This window comes from Leptonychotes weddellii, chromosome 1 (assembly GCF_054177405.1).
Source record: "Leptonychotes weddellii isolate Sample4059 chromosome 1, ASM5417740v2, whole genome shotgun sequence".
Taxonomy (NCBI): Eukaryota; Metazoa; Chordata; class Mammalia; order Carnivora; family Phocidae; genus Leptonychotes; species Leptonychotes weddellii.
Window position 1 is genome coordinate 67,748,081 of NC_138369.1, and position 16,675 is coordinate 67,764,755.

Below are 16,675 nucleotides of genomic sequence, written 5' to 3' on the forward strand. Positions count from 1 at the left end.
ACTTATTTCACTCAACATAATACCCTCCAGTTCCATCCACGTCGTTGCAAATGGCAAGATCTCATTCCTTTTGATGGCTGCATAATATCCCATTGTATATATATACCACATCTTCTTTATCCAGTCATCTGTCGATGGACACAATAGCCAAACTGTGGAAGGCAAATTTCATTTTTGCTCATTTATGTCTTTTACTTTTTCTATAATGAACTGTATTACTTGTATAATTTTTTTATTTAAAAAGAAAGTTTTTAAGAAACTAATACATACATTGCTTTTGATTCCTAAAGACTGATCACTGAATTCCACTGGTGTTAGTTAAGTCCAGAGTATCTCCAACCATTTTCCCTATGACCCTCCCCCCACATTTGGTAACTAGTTATTTCTCTGAGCACAGAGCCCTGTTGGAATATTTTGTGTTATTTCTTCCTATAGATGGACTCCCCAAAATTGTCTTTGGAATAAAGCAATGCCCAGTGAGTTTTCCTGTAGATGTTATTAGATTTCTTATTAAATTGGAACCACAGCACCATCAGTTACCTACCAGACAGTGGTATACAACCTTGGGACTTGGGGTTAATGAGAAACCTAGCCAGGAAGCAAAGACTCTTTTGAATGTAATGGATAGTGGGTTAGATAGCCCAAAGTAGAAAGTGGAGCACATTGTATAAAATTCAGACTGCAAATCTTCACTTTTGGTGATGGTATCTGAATCAAACTGGCCTGGTCATTGTGATTTTCATTTCAATATTGTGGGAAAATGGTATTGCCCTTAAGCTCTCTTTGGTCCTGTCTCACTGTATTGAACCTAGTGATCAGAGCAAAGAAAGAAGGACCGAATCTAGTTGATTAGTGAGCATGCATCTCCTCAGATCACTAGGTTTTGGATGAGCTTCAATCTGGATGTGTTAGTTTTAATCTGAGTGGAATCTTGGTTTCTTTACCAAAAATCAAGTTTCTAATGCAGTTTTCATTAGCTCTGAAGTTTGGCCCCCTGAATCTGCATTATCACCTCTTTCAGAAATCTTTTCTGATATCTTTAGCTTTCTCAGGCACAGCTCCAGGCTTTAAACCTACTTATCTGCAGGTTCCAGATATATCCCTCCTGCTCACGTTCTTCGCCATTGGCCAGTGGCAGAGATCTTGAAAACTGTATGCCATCCATAGAGGGAGCAGGTGTTAGACACGGGTTTCAGCATGAATGTTTTAATCCCTGCCCTCTAGCTGGAATTGTACAAACCTATAGTGAATCAAAGATTATGGTCAAAGGGAAGAAAAAATTTACAGGTAGTTATAATACAGATATAAAAGGACTACTATTGGGGAAGCACAAGGAGGTATGGGAGTACCCAGTTTGGACTTGAGCTGGGGGGGAGGCAGGAAGGCTTCTCAAAGGGTTTCCCCTCTGTGATTCTGGACATAGCACTATCCCAGTGCCTTCCACATTATATGCAGATGATCTGTTATTGTCTTTTTCCCCACCGCACTGAAAGCTTCCCCAAGAATGGAAACTTAGCCATCTTTAGATCCTTAGCACACTGCCTGGCACATAGTATACACATATAAATGTTTGTCAAATGGAACCATTCTCTTTTATTTCCTTCATTTCTTTGTTTTTGTAGTAACAGCTTTATTGAAACATATTCCACATACCATAGACCTCACACACTGAAAGTGTACAAAACATATCCATGAAAAACAATGGTTTTTCATTCAATAGTTTTTGGTATATTCAGAGTTGTGCAACCATCAACACTATACAATTTCAGAACATTCTTGTCACCATGAAAAGAAACTCTGTACCCATTAGCAGTTATTCCCCATTACTCCCTCCCGCCAGGCCTTGTCATCCACTAATCCAATTTCTTTCTCTATGAATTTGCCTATTCTAGACATTTCATAGAAATGAAATCATGCAATATGTGGCCTTTCATGTCTGGCTTCTTTCTTTTAACATAATGTCTTCATTTCATAAGTGTTCATCCATGTTGTAGCCTGAGTCAACACTTCATTCCTTCTCACAGCTGAATAAATTCCATTGTATGAATGTACTACCTTTTGTTTATCCATTCATCAGTTGATGGGCATTTGGGTTGTTTCCATCCCTTGGATATTATAAATAATGCTGCTTTGAACATTCCTGTACAGGTTTGTGTGTGGACACGTATTTTCAGTTCTCTTGGGAACACACCTAGGCGTGGAATTGCTGGGTCATATGTAACTTTATGTTTAGCCTTTTGAGGAACTGCCAAACTATTTTCTAAGGCACATTTTACATTTTTACCAGCAATATATAAAGGTTCAGATTTCTCCATGTCCTTCCAACATTTGTTATTGTCCACCATTTTTATTATAACCATACTAAAGGATGTTAAGTGGTGTCTCATTGTGGTTTGGGCTTTGCATTTCCTTGTGGTGCTGTTCAGCATCTTTCATGTTCTTTCCTTCATCTTCACCTTGTCTTCTCTCGCTGAGGAATGACCAGGACTGGAAGTACACAACTCAGTTTCCTACACGTGCGCCTACCAAGGGAAGAAACCATGCCTTACTTGTTTTTATATTCTCAGCACCAAGCACAGTGCTAAGCGCATAGTACATGCTAAATAAATGTTTTCTGAATTTATGAATAGATGAATGATTGAATAAACACACAAATCATTCCAGTCCCCTTTTTTTCTGTCCCAATCCCTCCCAGAATGCTCTTTTTTAAAAATGTCTGATGGAAGTTTTGAAACTCTTAAAGTGAATTCAACAGATGACTCATAGTTTGCATGATGCAAAAGTAAGAAAAGCTGTGATATTTAAGAAAATAATCCTGTACATTACCAGATCTCACTCTGAAGTCATTTGTCTCCCTCCCAAGAGGGGCCATTTTTCTAAAATAAAGTCTGAGCAAAGTAATTTCTAAGAAATTGTGAAAAGGACTCATTTTCTTCTGTTTTCTTTGTGGATTTTTTTCTGAAATGTAAGCCCTCTGTGACCTAGTTTAATAAAAGATGTATGAAAATGTCATGGTAAAGCATACAGCAAGTCATCTGTCATTTCAACCTGGCTAATCTTTATTGAAACCGTAAGAGTTTACCAAGTCAAAAACTTCATAAGGGGCCATGATCTGGGAAAGGAATGATTTTGTTTTCTCAACCTTTCCCTTCTCCACATCCCAACAAAGCAGACCTTATTTTGATTTCTGCACTCATCTAAAGATACGTGCTTCAATGGTAAACCACTGATACCATATGAAACTGAATTTGCCCTTTAGAATCAGTTTCTTGTGTTTGAACATTGTCTACAAGTGAAGGGGAAGAGGCAAAGACCGGTGGGAAGTAGGCTGCTTCTGTTTGGTTTTTAAACTTTAGTTTCCTGGGTCAAAGAATTTAAACTAATAAACCAATAGTACACTAACAAAGAGAGTTATCATGGTTGGACTTTCTTTTTTTAATTAATAAGTAGAACCTCCATTATTTCACATCACCCAGAATTGTTGGGTTTTGTCTCATAATGGCACAAGTTTACCAAAAAAAATTTTTTAGATGGCTTTGTTCATTCTACTTAAAGTTAACTGTCTATTTTTAGAAAAAGACAAGCATTACTTATACTAGAAGTTAGGAGATCTGGTTAGAAGATCTCTGCTTTAATTTCTAGTGTGACCCTCAGGAAGGCCAAGCAAACCTCTGAAAGTCTGTTCACCTCAAAATTACTTGATGATCTCCAAGCTGTAAAGTTTTCTGAATTTACTGCATGGTGCCTTGATTCCAAAGTGGATCCAGTCTTCTAAGAAAAAATTCTGAAAAAAGGCTTGCAAAAGAGATTATGTTCTCCAGAACCCAGAGCACTCCAGATGTCTCAAATCTTGGCCTCTCTGTATGATTCATTGGCTCCAACAGCCTTCAGATATATTCCCACCTGCAGAGCAAGAATGATCATACCTATTTCTTTTTTTTTTTTAAGATTTTATTTATTTATTTGAGAGAGAGAGAATGAGAGAGAGCAAGCACATGAGAGGGAGGAGGGTCAGAGGGAGAAGCAGACTCCCCACCGAGCAGAGAGCCCGATGTGGGACTCGATCCAGGGACTCCAGGATCATGACCTGGGCCGAAGGCAGTCGTTTAACCAACTGAGCCACCCAGGCGCCCTGATCACACCTATTTCTAAGGCATTCTGAAATCCTGGGCCTCCTATCCAACTCTATACGTATGAGAGAATGTAGCAGATAAGTATAAGATACTGAGGAAGTATATGAAGTCAGGGAAAGACTTCAAATTTTTTCTTGTTAAATATTTTATTTACCTTTTATATTTAAAACTAAATGATGACAAGATGTAAACACTAAAGCACAAATTGGATTAAAGTGTATAAAACAATTTGGTCCTGCCTCCTCCCTCATGCGCCTTATCTCCTGTCCTCCTTTTATCCTCTGCCAAGCTATGGTGTGTCTTTGACTTTAGCGTGATATTTTCTCCTCACATTCCTCTTTTTTCCTTCTTCACAGGGTACATCCCCAGTTATTTAGACAAGGACGAGCTATGTGTAGTGTGTGGTGACAAAGCCACCGGGTATCACTACCGCTGCATCACGTGTGAAGGCTGCAAGGTAATTGCCCTGGGACCAGTGAGCTCGGAGCTCAGCCCAGCTCTAGTCCCCGTCCCAGGATTCCACCAGAATGCAACATGAAGTTTAAGTTCAAATTAGAACCAAATTCCAACATTCACGGCCTGTGATCATCCACAGCCTGTCTGGCTGTCCTCCTCAATTTTTGGCATGTTTAAGAACTGAATTTATTTTTTTTTCCCAAATCAACAATAACTAAATGGATTTGCAAGAGTGTAATGTCTGGCTTTTAAGACAGGGAGACGGGAAAGAAAAAAAAAAAAAGACACGGAGAGAACTAATAAGATGAAAAGAAATTAATATTCTCACTGTGAATTTAAAAACGCATAGATGTTTTATAATATATTAGCCCAAGAAATAACCATTTCTCCTCTTGTTTTATCTCCAGTGGTTAAGGACACAGAACGTACTCTACCACATGCTATTAATCTGAGTAAATATGCCCACTTCTGTTTATTTTTTTAATATGCTCATTTTTAAGGGTTCCATTAGAGAGTATCTTTGAGGCTACTTAGATTCAATTATGTTCTGAAATTATCCATATTGGCTTTCTGCACAGCCTTCAGCCAGTAAATGAATTCTGGGCATCCATCAGCTAATTTTATGCTCTATAGACCCATCTACAGGAGATACTTGACAAGAATACACCCATGATCAACAGTTCACTTCCCGAAAGTGAGCCTAAATTTGCCTACTTACACTCTTCATCATCAAAATTAAGATGAACTTTCTGGCAAATATCTTTTGGCCCAACAACCTAGCCTAGAAAAGGAAGTCTACTATAAAAATAAATAAAGCTCAACCCAGTGCTAGATCCAGCGTTCAGCTAATGTTTTATACATGAGGAAGTATATTAAGTCAGGGAAAGACTTCTTAAATGTTTACTTGCTAAATGTTTTATTTACTTTTTATATTTAAAACCAAATGATCCCAAGATGTAAATCCTAAGGCAAAGATTGTATTAAACTGTATAAAACGATTCAGTCTTCCCTCCCGTCACCCACCTCACCTCCTCCTCTCTGTTCCCCTCCTTCAACTACCCCCGTTTCCTCCTAACCTTTGACCCTGAACCCCAAAAATCAGCATGGTAGCTTGGTTTCAAGGTAAGGTGCCCCATTTCTTAATGGAAGATTTTCCATGCAAATTCCCTAGCTTTTGTGCATGAAATTCGGAAACACTTAGCAGAAGCCTGCTGGAAGTATTGAACTGATACAGTCATGGGAATCAGGACACATCAGGGCGTTTCTAAGTTCCCAAGGCCCTATATCTGCAAGATTTTTGTAATGTGATGTAGTGTGCTCTCATTCATCCAGACACCTTTGATCTGGAATTTGTACCTTTTAAAAAAGATTGTGCTAAATATTGCTATTACATCCATGAAAATAATCTTAAGGAGTTTAATGGAACCAAATACAAGTAAGTCCTGACTGTTTATTAACTGGGGGACTTGCAGATTGTCTCTTGAAAGCACAGTTTTATTGGCTTGATTTGAAAGTAATAACACTGTATTACTTTAGATATACTCTCTCACTTTGAAAGCTCAGTAATTCAAACAGGCCTTTTTTCTAAAGTAGCCCCAATTCATAAAGCTTTGCCTACCTGATTATGTAGCATTGAGATTCTTTCAAATCAGTTCCTAATGGTAAATTTTGAGTTCTGGGAGAGACTCTAATGAAAATTCCATTTAATACTCAACTCCCAAAGTGACTCTAAAGACCAAATGTGCCTTACAGAGAACTTAATGCTTATTAGTGATTGACTTAAACAAATGGAGAATCAAGCCTATTAACCCATGTCCCTGCTTCATGTATGTCTTCATGATGATCAGGAAATCCATTAGCCTCTTTTTCCAAGATCACAGCATGTTTGGGGCCTGATTCAACTGAGGTTTACCTAAAAGAAGAAATCATGTAGCAAAAAGCTAGATTTTTTTCAGCCTCTGTCCCTTTATCTCAGATCAGAATCCTGTTTCTAGAATTGCCTCCATCATAAAATCAGAAAGCAGCTTTCCTGGGGTAATTATGCAGATCATACATTTAATATAAAGACAAAGTATCTTGAAAAAAGACAATGGAGTTTTTCAAATGAAACACAGTTTTTAAGAGTGGCCAAAGATAAAAAAGGTTATGCTTCACATACTGTTTATTCAAACCGGCACTTTAAAAATATTTCTACACCTTACTTGCAGTGTGTATGTCTTTTTTGCCCATTTTTGCCCTGAAGACAGCAAAAATCTTTTGGAGCTGTTTTGTCTGTTTTGATGAGCCAGTTTTTCATAGAAAGAATGTTGATACTTCCCCACAATAAACTATTTTTTTAAGAAAGATTCATAGCTTATAGCAGTTGCCCAAATATCGACACTTAGCTCCTTATCACACTAATCAGGGCATCGTCTCAGACCACTAAGAAGTAGATCCAGTTCTTCTCAAAATGCAGAGAAACATGTCTGATGTTGATTAATAAAAGAAAAACCTCTCCTCACCAACAAATCATCAGTGAAATATATGGCCTTACTTAGTCCCTGGGACATGTCTTTTGTTAGCTCACCTCTAAAAAGATTTTTGTAGGTAGACTATATTAAATATTTTCTGTTCGGTTCATTTCCAAAAGTTAATTTTTGTCACTTTTTAAAATTAAGGGATCTAGCACCTTTACGTTCACTCAAATGAAGTGATCCCTCATCATGTGTCAAATATCCTTTTATTATAACCTAGGGGAAGCCAACATCTTAAAGGGGATTTGGTCCATGAAGCACCCGAGAAAAGACATCAGGGAGAAGCCATAGAAAAGATGGTACTATGAATAGCAGAGCCTGCCACCCCAACACCTTTCTCGACATAAGCAAAGTATAAATTATTTCATTCATTCCATTTAAAGGTTCACAGAGTAGCCTTTTTGGAAAAATGAATGTTACCCCAGTGTCTGGTATACCATAGCTCATTCTCTCCTTAGCATTGTTGGACTCTTTGGTCTGCTCCGCGCTTCTAGAACATGAGTCAGCGTCAGAGTATGTGTGAGAAAAGGGTCTCCCCCAACAACTTTCCTATCCTCCTAGCAGCACACATTCTCCCTGATGCCCTGGACTTTGGTGCTGCCACCTCTGGGGAAACTCTGCCTTCTCCAGAAGGAGGTATGCTACCCAGCCGCTCTCCTCCCTGTCTGTGACACATGTCTTCTTGCCAGGAATCTCCAGGGTTTTTTTGCTCTCCAGGCAGGGATGACCCATGAAGGGTGGGTTGGAGAGAGGGCAGCAGAGGTAGAGTAGAGAGGGTCACAGGGCAGCTTGTCCTTCAGTGCTGTGGCATGCCCTGACATTCACGCTGTAGCAGAATGAGCCCACCTTGAATACCCAGGGAAACACACCGCCAGCATGACAAAGACCTGCCCATGTGTGATTGAGTGAATCTTATAACACGATAGCAACATCATTCAAACTAATGGACATAAGTGTTTAAGGATACAAGACCCAAATAATAATGGGGCCGTTTTCCTGTTAGACCTTGAACAAAAGAAATGATAAGGGATTTGCTCACATGTCCCCAATCAAGTTCATTAGTTTCAGTCATGGCTGTCATTTTTCTATTTTATCCTGCTTTGCCCAATATAAAATCCTACCTTTGACCTTTTCATTATAAGGTAGAGAGCTCTTATGTCTGAGTGAATATGCAAGTGGTATATGTACAAAATCAAAGCCAAGGAAAGTTAAATAGGATCATTCAAATTTGGGTTTAATCTAGGCCAGCTGGTATGTCAGTCCCTATTTATGTAACAAAGTTAGAGGTCCCTTTAAGCTTTAGTAGACAGTATCCTTCAACATTTGTTTTTGCCTTGCTAGTCTACTAAAAAAGATAAAGGCGGGGGGTGCTATTTATAATCTGTTCATCTAAAACATTTAAATAATACAGTAAAATTGGATTCAGTTTATATCATATAAGCAGTTAGGTAAACAAGACTTGGAGTCTGACTCCTCAGCTCTAGGCTGAGTTTCCCAGTGTACTTACCACATGATTTGGGGCAAGTGATTTAACCTGTCAGAGGCTTAATTTTTTAATACCTACCGTGGAGATATTAAGAGTACCTACTTCATAAGGTTGTAGAAGAGACAGAAGGATATGGAAGGTGTCTACAGCGCTTTGCAATGTGCCCCTTACAAAAAGTGCACGCTTTCTGCCATCATGAGTGCTACAATACAGAAGCACTATTGCCAAGACGGGAGTACCATGTCCAGGAAGGTTCTGCTAGAACACACCTTCAAGAAGGTTTATGTCACCTAAACCTGGACTACATGGCATCCTCAGCAGCCTTTACGGTGGCCCTCTCCCATGCCTTAAGAAAGGAAGACACCTATTGAACTTCAGGGAGTATGTCTATCAACACTGGAGAGGGAGAGTACTATGAAAGGAAAAACCCCAAGGCAGGGAGCACTGAGAAAAATTGGGTGGAGAGTCTTGAATTTTCTACTCCCCAAGTACTGTTGTTTCAAGGGTTATCTGAGCTGGCCATGGGCATTTCAAGAGTTAAAAACAAGAACTAAACTAAATCTCTAAAGGCTGTTTAATTACTAAATAATTGAATTATTAATTAATAGAGTATCACAAGTATCCAGCTCCTTTATTCTCCAGTACAAAGTGTAGCAAGGTTCTTCACAGCTTAACTTAACAACACAATTATGGCACTCTATGAAATGAAATAATGTAATTTATTTATATTACTCAGTGTTTAGAAAAAATAAAAATGAACACTAGATTTTCCCACTAACCTCTTTTCCTTACTAAATGCCAAAAAGATACTGACTCTGTGTGTAGGCCTAGACATTTCCTTCAGCTCAGATTTAGAATTCTTTAGATTCAGTTTGGGCTAATTGCCCTATATGTGAATAGGTAGGAGCTACAGGTCCATACCCAGGTAAGGTCCAAAACAATCCATCACAGTTATATGGACACAAAATTCTGGAGTCATTTATTTCTAGAAAATATGAAACTGCTGTCTTGGGTCTTTCTTTCCCGTGTAGGGTTTCTTTAGAAGAACCATTCAGAAAAATCTCCATCCATCCTATTCCTGTAAATATGAAGGAAAATGTGTCATAGACAAAGTTACGAGAAATCAGTGCCAGGAATGTCGCTTTAAAAAATGCATCTATGTTGGCATGGCAACAGATTGTAAGTAATCTTCTTCCTTTGTTTCATATTCAAGGAGTGTTCATTGGGGAAAGATTTGATTTAAGGAGATCAACCAGGCAGAAAAGAAAGCAGGAACCCATGTGGATAGAGAGAAGATCCCTAGCACTCCCACAGACCCCTCACTCCCAGCTACTGCTGGGTGGTTTCCATCCTGTCCCTTCCCTATCAACTCCTAACTCTCAAAGTATCCAGACTACACGTGAGGGGGAGTGATTAAATTATCCCTATCACATTTGCAGGACTGTTAGCAATACTCTGTTCACAACAGATTACGAATGAGCGGTCATGTCCAGTCCCCTTGATGAGGCATAGTTTTATGTACGACATTCGTGTGGTGAGAGCCTCATGGACTAGTCCTGATATTTTTCAAAAGCAGAGACAGGAATTTATTTTGTGGACATTTTTGGAGATGGGGCACTGGCAGGAAACATCGTGTTCAGTAATTTTTGAAGAATGTGAAGTCGAGTGCTATTGCATGAGTCATCCTGCCGTTGGTTGTTTGTTATATTTTTAGCCCATAAAAACATTCTAAGCTCCAGTCCTCCTACCCAGTTTTCAAAGTGCCACAGCATATGGTGGTGAGATTAGCCACTGGAGTCTCTTCTTCCCGCACCGTGCAAGGGATTTACACCAGTCACTTTAATTAATCTAATAATAAAGTAAGAATTGTGTCATTCAGAATGTGTGACCTCCGTTTTGCCAGGCATCAGGCTTAATGGTTTCTATTGGCATAAGTGTTTTGCACCTCAATGAAAATTTCCAACTTTTAGTTTAAAAAGAAGAAGAAAAAAAAAGGAAAGGAAAGAATGCAATGAGGATTTTCCTCAGGAAAGAGGAAATAATCACAGCTCACATTTATGTGAGAAACAGGGTACTCTGAGCTAGAACAACAACAAAAAAAGTCTGTGAAATGTCCTGCTTTGCCCAATAAAGTAGACAGAATGGGGAATCTTTAAAAAGGAGGAGGGTTGTTTGAGGGCTTTAGGCTGGAAATCCTGGGTTAATCCCCACTTCTGGCTGAGTGGGTTGTCTTCATCTTTTAAAGACTTTTAGCCATTGCCAACAATATGCCTGATAAGGATATGTGAAAATGATTGACTAGAACCGAATATTTAGATGTGTCACCATAAGGGACTGTTACTATTGTGTCCATTTCATTGTTTGATTGAGAAGTTAAAAATAGGAATGTTTATAAAGTTAAAAAAACTCAGTGTTAATCTGGCCTGGGTGGAAATTAATTTTGAATGCACCCTGCAAGGTATTATAAGAGCTCAGGCTTTATAATCAGAAAAACTGTTGGAGTCCCGTATCTGCCACTTAATAGCTGTGTGACCATCAGACCTAACCTTGGGCTTCCCTTCGGTGAAATCATCGCCTATCTTGCAAGTTGTTTTCAGGATTAAATTAGATAATGCATGTCAAATGCCACAATCCCTGGCATAGAGGAAGCATTTGGGAAATGGGGCTATGAGTAGAGTCCACTCCTCATCCCCCCTTTAATAAGGGAACCAAAGTGACCTAACAGGGCTCATTCACATTTCCCACATTTGCCATCATTCACGGGATTTGGATGATCCAATCCAACCTGGATGACCTGGGGTTTCATTATTCTGTTTGTGGATTAGCTGAGTACTTTCGGTTCTCTTCCTCCTGCTATGTTTGCTTTTTTTCTTTTCCTACCAGGTCACACCTTCATCAAGAAATGGCCCTAGGACAATGATGTTGTAGAACTGGAATCAGGAGTCCTGGGTCTTGCCTTGGCTCTGCCATGAACTTGCTGTGTGACTTTTAGGCAAGTCATGATCTCTCTGGATCAACTTCCTCCTCTGTGAAAGGAGGGAGTTGGGCTAGATAATACCGAAGGTTCTTTCCAGTTCTAAAATACTATGACTCAGTAGCATAAAACCTGAGGCTTTCCATTCCATTGATGGTTACTAAGAGTCTGGTAAAATGGTTTTGTTTTGGAAAATAACCCAGAAGTAGAGGTTTCTTGTTATCTGCCCTTCTTATGTCCCTTTTGCATAAGTGGTAAAAGTCATGGCTGTATGTACTGACCACTTGTAGTACGTTAGCACATTGAATACCCTGTGAGGTGGGATTGTCAATCTCGTTTTATACAGGAAGATATGAAAGCTCAAAGAGCCTAAGCAACTTGCTAGAGGTCACACAGCTAGAATGTGGTAGTGTCAGGATTCAAACCCAGCTCTTTCTAGATTCCAAAGCCTGGGCTCTTTAACCACCATTGAGGGTAGACCAGGTATAGACTAGAGCAAAGTAAGTACCTGGGCAGCCTGAGATAGACCGAGCCTCATTCCAATGAACCCTTGAGGGAACTAATAAAGAGTTGGGGTCCTTTTTATCTGAGGAAGAGATCATTAGCCTCCTGTTTACCACTCCAGAACTTTAATTTGAAGTTCGTTTTACTAAGAGCCATTTGAGGGCAAGAGAGGAGGAACAGAGATCCTAAGAGTGAATCCAGATGATTGGCTATAATCTCATATTGACTGAGTACAGACTCATCTGGGAACCCATGGGTAGGACAGATTTTACCTCCCTCTGCTTCCTTCTTCTTTAGAGTCACCTTCTGTGGGGTTGGGACACCCATTGTCCAGCTTCGCCCAGAGTTTTGTTTTGAAAAGCTGACCAGACATTGGGAGTTTGGCACTAGGTCTCATATCGGACCATAGCTAGTCAATGGCGGTTTGCTGCCGAGGGGAGAAAATACCCCAGTGTGACCCACCCTGCAGGACGTGCTCAGCCATCTGCGCATGGGTGGTCTGGGGTGTAAGCGCAGTCCGCCACATGTCTGCGAGTGTCCGCGTGTTTTGTCTCATCTTTCCTCTTCTCCCAGTGGTACTGGATGACAGCAAGAGGCTGGCAAAGAGGAAGCTGATTGAGGAGAACCGGGAGAAGAGACGGCGGGAAGAGCTGCAGAAATCCATCGGGCACAAGCCAGAGCCCACGGACGAGGAGTGGGAGCTCATCAAAACTGTCACTGAAGCCCATGTGGCCACCAATGCCCAAGGCAGCCACTGGAAGCAGAAACGAAAATTCCTGGTGAGGCTCCCCGGCACAGCTAAATATCAGCTGCATGCTCCACATTTTCTCCTTCAGCTCACTCAGTCCTCATCACCCTGGTGGGATGCTGGTGTGACTGCCCCCATTTTACTGATAGGGAAACTGCATTCCCAAGAAGTCAAGTGACTTGCAGAGTCAGGATTTGAATCCAGGGCTGTCTAAGAACAAAGGTCATTCCTCTCAACTGTTGCTTGTGAGTCACTAAATTTTAAGTAGCTTTTAGGCCACATAATCTGTTTGCTTTTGCTATTAATAAGGCCAGCCTTAAATCAACTGATCAGTAACATTCTTTACCTGTCAGCTTTCCCCTTTTACACCCATTTCTTCTCCCAGATGCCCATTTATATAGTTAGTCCTCTAAACTCACCCCAAGATATCCCCTTTAGAACAATCCCTAGGATGAAGTAGCCCATATCTCAAATGTATTTTTATGTCAATAGAAGTCAAAATGTTTAGCTTAAAATAAATGAACTTGAGTCCAGGAAGACTAGGGGAATGGGGAGTAGGGAGGGTGTTTGGGGGTGGGGATATATAGAGAAAACAGGCTTTTGTGGGCCCTTGGAAGTTCAATGTTTGATGTTTTTATAAAAACTAACAACTGTGAAAGTCCTTCCCATTCATTTCTTCTTTGGACCTCACAATGCTTTGGGTTAGGCTGGAATTACTATCCCCATTTTACAGATATGCAAACCAAACCAAAGGCCTTATTTAGTTCACCCAAGTTCACACTACTAGAAAGTGGCAGCCAAGCTTAGAAGTCCAGATGGACTATCCCACCCCGCCACCACCAGCTGGTGTTTGACCATCTCAGAAACTGACCTTTCCACTTCCAGGCCTGATTTCAGAGTAGTGACCAAGCTGAATTTCAAATAAAGTGGAAGATTTGGGGCACATCTGGACTTCTAAGGAACTTTACACTTCAGTTTTCTCTACTCCAAAAAGAGAATGAATACTAGTCTAACTAAAACCATTTCAGTGGTCACGAGGGTGCTTCCTTCCAGACTCTAAAGCTTTGTTCTTTTGTTCCAAAAAAAAAAAAAAAAAATTTATTGAGCAGCTACTGTATGCTAGGAAGTGAATAAGTCAGCTCTATTCTGGTGGAGGGAGAAAAACAGTAAGGATTAAACAAACAAGATGAATACAGGTGGTGGTATGTGCAGTGAGGAAAACAAACATCATGATGGGACAGAGTGATAGACAATTGGAAGTGGAGAGAGACTTCCCTTCTCTGACAGGGTGGTCAGAAAGGTCTCCCTGGGGAGGTGACATGAGCTGTGTCTGAAAGCTAAGAAACAAATTCTATATGGTAAAATCCAGTCAGATCTCTTTATGCCTTGTGGTCTCTTTAGCAAAGATGACACTATTGCTAATGATTAAAACCAGGTCTGCACCTTTAGCTCAAAGGCTCCTAATGCTTTTCATCAGTCTGATCATCTACAGAAAGAACCAAAGAATGTATAGCACAGGTTGATTTGCCATTAGTTTTTTTGTCAGGGCCATGAGGTTATCCAGGAACTAGAGTTTTCTTTGGGAAGCTGACATTTACAGAGCAACTGTTTTATCCACCTGTCTCCCCTCCTCAGTGGAGCCAATGTGAAATGTATATTTTGTAGATCCTTGATCTGTTCAAGAAATTGTTCCTCTTGGTCCAAATACAAAGAACTGCTTCTCCAGGCCATTTTTTCTTAAGAGTGGTGCTGGGGTCACAGTCCCATCTGTGTCTACAATGAGCTTCATTTCTATCAGCCAATCCCCTTCTATGACTGGGATCACCCCAGCATCTCCTCAATGGAAGGACCATGTTCCATTCAGTATTGTCACTTCATTGTCGATCACATGTGTGGTTGAAACTTGTGGTAGCTCTTGTCAAAGATGGCTGCCTTGAGATCCTTTCTTCCCTGTAGATACAGCTCATTCTCTCCCATGGAGAGGTGAAGTCTATTCCTCTCTCTCTCACTGAACATGGGCTGGGTGTGTGATTACTTTAAGCAACAGATTTTTAGCAGACTGACTTTTAAGGCTGAATCTGGTGCCAGACCAGACATCAGAAATGTGGGTAAAGAAGCCTACAGATGACACCAGCCTCTGCTGCCATTTGAGGACAACTGTATGAGGGACCCCAATGAGAACCACCCAGCTGAGCCCATCAACTCTAAGCAACAGTAAAAATCTGTTGTTTTAAGCCACTAAGTTTTAGGGTAGTTTGTTACACAGCGTAGATAACCAGAACAGAACTCAATAAATATTTGTGAAACAGAATGTACAGTTCCACTGGCCCATCCTCAGAGACAGTACAGTTAAGCCCTCTGTCTCAGCCAGTTTACATATTTACACATCCCCTTTGCAGAAGGGTCACTCCGATTGCGTATGTATGCTCAGGATAAAAATTTCACTGAGTGGTGAATTATTCCTGCAAGGACATTAAGAATCCTTCATCAAAGGCAGCTTTGCTAAATGATATCCATGTCTGAATAGGCTTCTACACATTAGGATTTGTGTCTCCCGTGTGGCTGCCTCTATTTGGCTTATAACACTGCTACACATATTATTTCATTTATTTGTATGTGATGATGACCCATCTTCTTCTGAAAAAGAATTTGAAGAGACCTATTATGTTAATAATAGTATAGTAATAGGGGCACCTGGGTGGCTCAGTCGGTTAAGCGTCTGCCTTCGGTTAAGCGTCTGCCTTCGGCTCAGGTCATAATCCCAGGGTCCTGGGATTGAGTCCCGTGTTGGGCTCCCTGCTCAGCGGGGAGCCTGCTTCTCCCTCTCCCTCTGCCGCTCCTCTCTGCCCCTCCCCTCTGCTCATGCTCTCTTCTGGATCTCTCCCTCTCTTTCTCAAATAAATAAATAAAAATCTTTAAAAATATAATAATAATAGTATAGTAATATATCAGAAGGGACTAAAAATTATATGTTGTCATAGAAACTGGAAGTATTCATCTATCTGGAACAGGAAAATAACTTACTCTCCCAAAAGAAGATTCTTCATCATTTTTCACCCTAACACCAGGACTCAAGTCAGAAATAGAGACTAGTGGTTTGACCTGGGTTTCAAATCTATATTTGTGTCTGTAGAAATGAGAGTCATTGGCAAATAAACTTTTTAAAAAGCCATGTAGATTTTCATAATAATTCCAAAGCCACTCTTTAAAACTACTTCCAAAAGCATTTAAATAATAATTTTCTAGTTTTCTCCAATCCGCCCAAATTCCTGATGGCACAGAAGTGCCCAATGTAACCACCCTTCGGGTGTGGTGACAGCAATGATGAAACAGAGAAGTGCACAGAGAAGAGAACAAGGGCCATCTGAGCCAAACAAGAGAAGCCGTGTTTCCACCACGGGTAATTCACTTCTACCCCTCCCAGGGGCAGGAAGACACTCGGCTTGGAGTAAACCCCATAGCAGCAAAAATACTGTCTGTTGACATGGTGTTTTTATTCTTCTCCCTTCGTTCACATGCAAAGGTACAGCTTTGGATGGATTTTCCATGAAAGTATAAAATGTGACCATCAGAACCAGGGCTGGCCTGCCCTACTTTTCCCCGGCAGAGCTGCTGTCTGATTTCACCTATGCTCTGTTGGGAAAGCCTCAGAAAAGGGGCATAAGCAGAAGGGCCAGGCAGGATGGGTGATTTGGTCATAAGGCAAAAGCAATCAAGTCAGGAAGACTTCTATCGCCCCAAATTATAACTGCATCAGAAGAAGGCAGGGTCGTATAGTCATGTGCATGGAGATTCAATCAGACAGCCTGAGTTCAATGCTTGTTTCTGTTGCTTTTTATTTTTTTTACATATATATATATT

General features: G+C 40.4%; 1 protein-coding gene across 26 annotated transcripts in view; it reads left to right on the forward strand.

Moving 5' to 3' along the window:
* THRB (thyroid hormone receptor beta) overlaps positions 1-16,675 on the forward strand; it is a 378,575-nt gene that overhangs the window by 338,663 nt on the left and 23,237 nt on the right. For all 26 annotated transcript variants that reach the window (XM_081825696.1, XM_081825679.1, XM_081825710.1 and 23 more), the window contains 3 exons: positions 4,490-4,590; positions 9,620-9,767; positions 12,640-12,845. In XM_081825696.1, the coding sequence (XP_081681822.1) occupies positions 4,490-4,590; positions 9,620-9,767; positions 12,640-12,845 (455 nt within the window). The remainder of the gene's footprint in view (positions 1-4,489; positions 4,591-9,619; positions 9,768-12,639; positions 12,846-16,675) is intronic.